General features: G+C 39.5%; 1 protein-coding gene across 1 annotated transcript; it reads left to right on the forward strand.

Annotated features, from left to right (window-relative positions):
* Nucleotides 1-536: 536 nt before the first annotated feature.
* Nucleotides 537-7,463, forward strand: LOC144646724 (uncharacterized). Its single transcript, XM_078506406.1, has 5 exons — nt 537-725; nt 4,706-4,741; nt 5,299-5,333; nt 5,865-5,943; nt 6,674-7,463. Exons 4-5 carry the CDS (start codon nt 5,908-5,910, stop codon nt 6,926-6,928), a joined length of 291 nt encoding a protein of 96 aa, XP_078362532.1. The 5' UTR covers nt 537-725; nt 4,706-4,741; nt 5,299-5,333; nt 5,865-5,907; the 3' UTR covers nt 6,929-7,463.
* The last annotated feature ends 2,127 nt before the right edge of the window (nt 7,464-9,590 follow it).

Here is a 9,590-nt window from a genome sequence, read left to right on the forward strand (position 1 = left end):
CCATAATGATATTTCAAAAGGCCTTTACATTAAATATTTCAAGCAGACACAACTTGAACTTTTGGCTGTATTGTCTTAATTTATTAAACGCTACATAAAAATGACAAGAAAACTTCCCGTTTTTGGTAAATGTGATGTCGTGTAGGTATATGAAAGGGGTGCCTTTTTGCAATAAAAGGTATACAAAAGGGGTACCTCTTCTATCAAAATGGTATATAAAAGGGTAAGGGGTTGGATCTCCGGGCGGAGCCTCCCCGTACAAATCTCCCCCCCCCCCCCGGGGCGTTCCGTGACGTCCCAAATAACGGCGCGAACAAGACTTAGTTCCTGGGTTTACTCAGGTGGAGGGCAATCTCTTATCTTCCAATTCGCGTATAGTTGTCAGCGCACTTTCCCACTTTCTTGATTCAAACGGATTGGAACAACAACTTGTTACAAGAGGAAGTGTTTTCACTCACGACGCGCGCACGAATGAGTCTGAGCAGTCTCAGTCGTGACACAGTCGGTATGAGTCGGAAAAGCTCGGAAATCAGCTTTCGGAATACATCGGAAGGCTAGTCGGACACAGCAGGGACACGTTGTGCAGTTGTGGAAGGAAGCCAGCGAGAAAGATGTGGGGCTTTCTGCCATTAACCACGTTACTTCTCTTTTCTACTTTCACAGCTACATTCTCTGAAGACAAACAGGAAGCAGGCAGTGGAACCATTGTGAGAGCTCGCTTAGAGGTTGGTGAGGACCGGCATTTGTTAACCGTATTGTTTTCTTTTTACCACGCCGTTCGAACGTGTAAAAGCCTATTGTGATTCATGTTTATTTGCCGTACCCTCAAGATTTGCTATATTTAAATAAGATTTTTGCTCAGCCGTTTAAAGGCTAACATTATAAAAAACATAACGAAAGTCACAATCATGATTTCGAGTGCAGTGTCTGATAAGCTAATGCTACACCATATATATCTGTATTTCGATAACAATTCAGTACGGTAAACATCTTTGGAAAATCGATTGACATCGGAAATTGGCGAAGACAAATTGTGACTTTTAATTTGATTCAAGATCGATCACCTGCAATCAAATCTCTTCCCCGCTTTCAAAAAACCATAAACTTTGTAGCAGGATATAAGCTATATTTTCTACCAGTGGAATGATTTTAACGGTTTCTTTAGATATTATTGCTACTAGACAACAAAGAGATGAGTATTAAGCTCATGTTTATCCTCAGCAGGCGCAAACATTTTTGTGTTTCGTTTCTGTTTCTGTGTTCCTGCATAAATTAATTGTTTAACTTTGGTCATTATTAGGCACACTTTGATTGGTCAGTGTCTAGTCGTTCTAAATAAATAATTGTCATTGTATAATGAGGGTGCACATAATCTTGGGATTGACCAATCTGTGACCCTGGGACTCCCAGTTGAATCAGAATTTAGAAGAGTCAGTGTTTTTCAGAATGAGGAAAACCGGGGAATTCCCAGAGAAAAACCCTCAGACCAAGGATAAGAACCAACAACAAACTCAACCCAAAACCCAGTACCTGATGACAGTTTCAGTACATAGAGGACGAAGGATAATCCGAATAAGTTCATAGTGTCCAACAATTCAGACCACAAATGAAGATCTTGAAAATAGATTGTTATATTTCGGTATGAACTATACCATCATCAGACTAATAAAATTAGCCTACAAGCTAGATCTTAAATACTGTGAGTGAGGAGACGAAAACAATAAGTTTACTCAGGAGAATAGATAGAGTTCTCTGCTGGATTTTAGTCCATTGTTTAGGGAAGGTGCTAGGCGTTTGATATAATAAGCCTCTTTGTATAGAAGAAGATTCCAGTTGTGGTCACAGTCTAATACCGTTGTATTATCACGGACAACATGGGTGAAATATTCTTTGTCATTACTGATAGAAGGTGGAGCAATGTCAGTGTTTAAATTATCCGGTAAATTACACAAACTGTGTTTAAATTATCCGGTAAATTAAACACTGACATTGCTCCACCTTCTATCAGTAATGACAAAGAATATTTCACCCATGTTGTCCGTGATAATACAACGGTATTAGTCTGTGACCACAACTGGAATCTTCTTCTATACTAGTAATACGTGACTCGCAGGGCCTCGCGAAGCTCTGGGTTGGGGAGGGAGGGGGGTGTTATAAATAAGGAGTGATAACCGGCTTTAACCGGTGATTTGTTATTGTTGCCTAGTAACGGACATGGCCGCGACACTCTCGTTACCAGGGTCTACTCCGCTTTGAAAATGGCCGCTCTTTCTGGTTCGTAAAGAGGTATAAAGCGTTGGGAAGCGCAGGCTATTTTCAAAATCATCGACAAATTATTGGATATTCACATTTTGGACATTTATTTCAGGGCATTAAAAAAAAAGAAGAACGAACGGCAGGAGGATTCGAACCCTCCGCCCGCGCGCCCCTGATGGCCATGAAAGGTTTATAACCTGAATAGGCGTTGAGGGAGTATTATGTGGAAATCAGGGCAAAACTACAGAATACAGGGCCACTTATTTGCATGTCATTGAATGAGAATAGCATCTATTGTGTTATGCCTCGTTCTATAAAGAGTGCCGACACGGTGGACCGAAGTGGCCCTGCAGTGTTATTTTAATCCGAAAATAAAAACGATAAAGATGAAAGGCTCAGGATTCGAACCCACAAAAAAAAAATAATATAAAAAAAAGAAGAAGAAAAAAAAAACCTTAGCCGGATTCGAACCCCGGCCCTCAGTCCCGAAGATCTGATTTGAAGTTCGACGCTCACACCATTAGGCCACCAGCGCGCGGCCGTGTGACGTCATTTCCGCCATACACCAAGCTCACAAATATGACCGTAAACTCCACTCGAGATTTCATCCCGCCTGAGCCCTTTGAGGGACAAAATTATACACCCCGCTATGCTCGGCCTTCGGCCTCGCTTCGCGAGGAACAAAGAGGCTTATTATATCAAACGCCTAGCACCTTCCCTAAACAATGGACTAAAATCCAGCAGAGAACTCTATCTATTCTCCTGAGTAAACTTATTGTTTTCGTCTCCTCACTCACAGTATTTAAGATCTAGCTTGTATGCTAATTTTATTAGTCTGATGATGGTATAGTTCATACTGAAATATAACAATCTATTTTCAAGATCTTCATTTGTGGTCTGAATTGTTGGACACTATGAAATTATTCGGATTATCCTTCGTCCTCTATAAACTCAACCCACATGTGACACCTGGGTCTGCAGGGTGAGACGAAAATAAAAAAGTCAGCTTGCCCTTCGGGCAAGCTGTTATTTTATCTTACTAGCCCAAAGCTCTGAGGAGCTAGCCTGAACGTAATTTGCATAATTAATTATATGCAAATTTAAAATTGTTTTTCCTTTGGAGACAATAAATACCCGTACATAAACATTCAAAAAGAAAAAGAAAATAATCTTACCACAAGAATTAAAACAAACACATTATTAAGATTTTGTGGCAACTAACTTTGTAGCTTAATGTTGAGGATTACAAATATGAAGGATCCTGAAGGATACATTTCAAGAGACACAATTCATAAGCATACATGACGCACCCAATGCCTGCAATGCATTTCAGGGCGTTTTCAAAAACGGTCAGCCATTTGCAAGTTTTACGAAGTGATGGAGTACTTTACCGCAAAGCAATACCATGGAATGTTTTAGAAGCAAAGATCTTCCAATATAATTTTCTGGAAGGACACAATTCCTCAGAAAATAGCCGTTACTCATCTTAACACAAAGGAATATAGTCGCCACGTTCAAGTTGGTGACTATGAAATCATGAGGTGTTTTAGTCGCCAAGGATGCAGTGAGTCACAGTTTCGAGCCCCAAATTTTTCCCTCTAATTTGTCTGGTGCACATTTATTTCTGAAGGTTGTCATAAAAAACAATGTTTCTTGCCCGTCGGGCAACCCGTGATCAGAATACGCTAGCCCGACGGATAATTCCACTAGCCCCGGGCTATCGGACAGCACTTTTGTCGCGCCCTGGTCTGGTAATTGAACCCAGGCAATATTCTTGAGAGGCGAGTGCTCTCACCACTGCGCCATCCCTGCTTCCACATGCAAACACAGTTTTGATTTATCATTGCATTTTATTGGCTTTATTTTATAAAGGAAATTGAAAACAGCTGCTTCCTGTTAACATTAAAGCATGATGCACAGACTCAAGAAAGTCAAGACTGTCTATGGTGCCTGATGAGACTTTGATTAATTTCTGTCACACATTTTTTTAACAAATCATTGATTGTTGTTTTTCTGTTGGGTATTTGTTCAGCCTGCCTGACACTCGGACAGCATTTATTTGTCAATCTGTCTGATTGTTGCCAATCATCTTTTCATTGGTCAGATGGCCTGACTCTAATTTTGTCAGAAATTTGACTCATATAGGTTATCAGGGCCATGGGGAAAATATTCCAAAAAATACAACTTCACGTCCAAGCTGTAACTTTGAATTACAGTGGTGATTAAATGCAATGCACACAGGTTGATTTGATAGATACTTTGATTTTCCCCCATGGAAGGTTTTTGGTTTGACCCCCTCCCCCTCCCACCCCTCTGGAATTTCCAGTTTAGCTTTATACTTTCCTTAAAAAATTGTGACCTTGGCCTTAACTATGCAATAAATTGGTCAGCTCCTGTCCTCATCCATGTTAGATAATAAATTTATGCTTATGGTTTTGTTTTTCTTCAGACTTGTGGTGGATGACGTTTAAATTCTCTTCCAGAGGTAAGCTTTGTTGCTGCTTGAAGTTTGTCTTTATATATTTGTATATTATAGTCAAAATGGCTGAAGCATTCCTCTTGCCTGTAAGCATTCCTCTGAAGCAATGAATATTCATTAAAAAATTTCATTCTTCATTTCAGTCTTCCAATAATGTGAATGTAAATGTTATTTTATTTACCCATATAACATGGAAGAGCTCTGGGGAGCTCGTTATGAAGTATACATGTATATTGAGATCAAATTGGGATGAGTGTTGGTTTTTGTGGAGGGAGAAAAACCAGAGAATCCGAAGAAAACTCTCAGATCAAGAGTGAGAACCGACAACAAAATTAACCCACATACAAGGCTGGGTCCAAGAATCAAACCTGGGCCACATTGGTGGGAGGTAAGCGTTCCACTGCTCCATCCCTGCTCCCCCAAATCAATGAAAAGTTTCATATTCAAAATGACACTTCATCCAAATCTTGAAATATGTTTATCGATAGGGAAAACTCTCACACCAAACTACAGTAGGAAGAGCCTTTAAGTTTACTAATTTAATGCACTTTATACTTCAACAGGTGAAGGCTTTCATTAGAGAGCTATTGCCTTACTAGTATCCTTGCATTTATGTCTTGATTAAGTTACACTGATAAATTTTAAGAATCAATAAATTGCCTGTTGCTTGTCGGTGTAACTCTGGTATCAGTACAAACAGTTCTCCCTGTTGATCTGGCCTTAATATAAATTAAAGCATCCAGAAATATTATTGTGTGCAACATGTTGTGGACCAAAATGTTATTGTTCACTGGAAACACTATAACACTTTTAGCTGATAACTTTTTATATTTACACATAAAATTATTCACAATCAAGTTCAGATGTGAATCAATTTCAGGCACTGGCTATAAAACTTGTTTTTTTGGCCTCTTGAGAAGAAAACTGGCAATTAGACCTGGCAATTATTAGACCTACTGGACTAGTGTTTAATAATTTTTAAAATTTCAATTGTTTTCAGTTACTTTTGCCACCTTTTAAAGGCTGCAGAAAATCATTGCATAATGTTATTTATAATTATAGTCTTATCATGATAATATTTCAATTATCAGGGCATTTTTCAATTTTTATGATCTTTAACCATAAATAGCCACGATGTAAAGATCAGGTACATTCCTGGTAAAGACCCAACAATGGTGTTCTTAAATGCTGACGACAAAGTGGTGCTGGTGAGTTTATTAGGCTTTAAAAAGTGTAGTTTCAGAAAATGTTCCCTAAGAATGTCAAATGAAGATCAGTTGTGAACTGTAAATGTGTGTATATAGTGTGTTTATGGCGGCCATATTGGAGGAGTGAAACAATAGAATGATTTTCCTTTGGGAAAAAAATTCATTTTTATGCAAATATCTTTTATTGTTTCACTCCTCCAACATGGCTGCCATGAACACACTCTATAAATTAAAAATAAAAATTTCATTTTTTTACTGTGACGATCTTCATCAAATTTCTAAGTAATTTAAACCAAAATTTAATACAAATTTTCTTAGTATTGTAGTCCAATAATTTACATGTTTGTGTTACACGAAGATGCAGAACCAATGTTTTACAAAAGTTGCTCAGAGTTTCTTCTTTCCTTTTGTTAAACTTTTCTGAACTTCCTGCTTCCCCTTCCAATAACTCCTGGTTCCCGTTCTTTCCTAAGTGGCACTTGCCACTTTGCACTGTTTCAATTGCAAAATATTCTAATAATTTTCCTATTTCCAGTTACATTGGCTATTCTGTTTACTGCCCTTTCTTCTACATGATCCCCTATTCTAATGGGTACCCCACCCACTATTACTGTTCTATGAAATTAAATCATACCAATACCTCAGAACCTGGTCCTCAGTTCCTAAAAAATTCTGTGCGTCTTCGTACCATTTTTGTGAGGGTTTTGATTTTTGTGTGGCCCTCACACAGGAAGAGGATGTTTCAGAGAAGAGAAAAGAGGAAATAACCCAGCTTCTGGAAAAACATGGAATGTCAAAATCAGCAGAAGCCAGGAGTGAAGTCCCAGAGGATCCTTATGAGGAAGAGCCCGAGCCTGATGAGCCTTGGGATGAGGAGGAGGACAGGGAGGAGGAGGAGGAGGAGGATGAGGGGCCAGAGGGAGAAGAAATGGGCGAAGAAGATGAAGAAGAAGATGATGATGCTACTGAGCATACAGAACTCTAGATTCACATTATTTCAATTTTATTAGTATCAAAGGGTATTATAATTTATTTCAGTAGGGAATTATTTTAATTTAATTATTGTAGTAGGTAGTTTTCACTTGTTAGTTTCATAAGTCGTATTTTGACACTGTAAGTCACATCAACAATCACATAGCCTGCATTGGCCAGTGTTTGAGGGGGAAGGAGAAGAGGAGTTTGAACGTGAATTGCATGAGGCATAAGGGGAGAGTGCGAAATGCAATGCGTCACACTCAAACTCCCCTTCTACTTTCCTTTTGAATGCTGGCCATGCAGGCTAACTAGTGAATCACACTTGGTTAAGAACTGTTACAAGTATTTGTATGTAGCTTTCAAGTCAACCCTGACTTTAGAGGTGTTCAAGAGACAATATGACGCAGCTGTGGATAAATTGTTAATTTCACACCTGTTGATGAGAAATCCTCTTGCTACTTTATGAGAATGGGTCTTGTCACGTAAGTTGTTTCAAGTGCATTGTGTAACTGGAAAATAAAGTGTTTACAAAACTTTAAAAACAACCGTGGTTTTTTTTATGAAATGTTTTCACCAGTGTCTGTGTAGAAGACAGGGAACCCATAATAAAGGGATGGCAGAGCAATTTTCCAAGTGGGGGGCTTAAAAGACTTTTCTCTTAGTAAGTCTTTACTTTTTCGGAAATTCTGGGGGGGCTAAAGCCTCTTCGGCTCCGCCGTACCTGTGGGATCTAATAACTTGAATGTATGAGTTTATATTCAGTGATGTTACATCTGATAAATTTAGGTGAAACATCACAAGTTTGAGCATTACGTAATGACATAAAACACAAAATACAAGCTCTTCAATAGGGGGCTTACAATAAGAAAAATCTGGATCTTACGGAAAGGATTTTTGCTTCTTCGATTTGGGGGTTGGATTTATTTTCAGAAGGGAGGCTTATCGGAATTTATTTTACAGTATTGCAGCTATGTTTTGTTAAATCGGCAATTCAAAATACAGTAACTGCAAGCGTGGCCGAGTGGTTTGGGGCGCTGGTGTTGTAATCCGAAGGTCCCAGGTTCAAGACTTGCCCTGGCCACTAGCTGGATTTGTTTCTTGGTTGTCCCGAGTTCAAATCCTTGACCACGCTTTGTATATAGCCAACTGGTCTGCCTCCTGCCAGTTGGGATTTTTAACCTTGTTATGTTCATTTCAAAATATTTGTTTCCTCTGTTTCAGTGGCATGCCTGTAAACTAGCTATCTCATAGAGATATGAAGCTAAGTGCATGACCACTATAAACACCATTTATTTTTTTATTTTTTATTATTTTATGTACTCAATTTCTCCGATCTATGAGTTGAGAAGATTTGTTAACGTTATCGATTTTTTATGGGGTCCAATTTGGGAATAGCATTCTTTGTTGGCTTGTCATTACCGTATTTGCATGTTTTCAAAACTCAAGAAGCGTTGCGTGATGTCCCAAAGGACATCACAAAGCAGACCCAAGGGAATCCTCCAATGTCGTGCATTTCTGCACATCAACAGTGCGATAAACTTCAAGGCTTCCGCTTTGTCACTCATGGAAATGACGTCTTCATTTCGATTGGTCATCAGCAGGATTTCTCACCTCTTGACATGACCGCAAGCTCCTGACAGCTCGCGACCTAAAGCACCCCCCAAATATTTGCCACGCTCTCACATTACTCAAAACACCAAACACGTGCAGCATAGCTGAAGTTATATGTTTTGTTGTTGTCGTCTGTTTTAAAAGATGAGTTGTTATAACTGCCATGAGAATGGAGCGAGGCGATGTATGGCGTGTTTACACGTAACTTATTGTTCTAAAGCCTGCCAAGCTCAGCACTGGAGCAAACACAAGCCCAACTGTATTCCATCACAATCTTCATTACACGACTTGTTCGACGCGTGTGGTATGGACGTTTTCCCAATTCCTTCCGTAAGATGCGACTATGGTTTCGATAATATGCAGCTTTTCCATGGAGATTTGGTGTCCCCTGAAGATATCTCGGCAGAAACCATATTGCTGGGCCTTTATCAAGTCATCTGGAAAGACATTGGCAATGATGAGTATGACGGTGGAGCACATTACCCTGTGTTGAACTCAATCGGTGCATCAAAGAGGATGATTCTCGAGGCTTACGAAAGGAATGCTTTGGATGAGTTTCTTCACCGTTACATCAACAGTATTTTAAATCGGTTTCCGAGCTGTACTCCCGGGTATTGCAAAATTTGGCTGCAAAACAAACTGGTCATTGGTCCCACGCGATTGTTACTGAGTGACGAGGTTGGACTCACACACGCACACGTTGTCCGCATGAGAAATGAAATCTTTCAGAAGTATTATGGCTCCGTCAATTAAGCTTCAAACATTTTCAAAAAACACTGAACTGTTCTGTTTTGCTTTATACTGGCTTATACTTGCAGATGGCAGTTGGAAGCAGCAGCAGTTTCCCCAGGGATATAGCCCCCCACCCCACCCCCAGGGGTATCTCAATAGCTTGAAGTGCGGTAATCCTGAATAATCCCCTTTCATAATGCATTTCTTTACAGAACACCCCTGTGACAAACCCGCAGTTGTTGTTCAGCCCCGTCCTTGACTCTCTTGTGTCTAGAATTTCAAGCAGTGTTCTCCCCATGGTTTCATTTTAATTCAAGGCCAGGAAAATA

The sequence above is a fragment of the Oculina patagonica genome, chromosome 3 (genome assembly GCF_052425735.1).
Source record: "Oculina patagonica isolate OP01 chromosome 3, crgOcupat, whole genome shotgun sequence".
In the NCBI taxonomy this organism is placed as follows: Eukaryota; Metazoa; Cnidaria; class Anthozoa; order Scleractinia; family Oculinidae; genus Oculina; species Oculina patagonica.

Coding starts and splice junctions, on each gene's coding strand:
- LOC144646724 (XM_078506406.1), top strand. CDS start 5,908: ATGGTGTTCTTAAATGCTGACGACAAAGTGGTGCTG. Junction 5,944..6,673: donor CTGACGACAAAGTGGTGCTG/GTGAGTTTATTA, acceptor GCCCTCACACAG/GAAGAGGATGTTTCAGAGAA.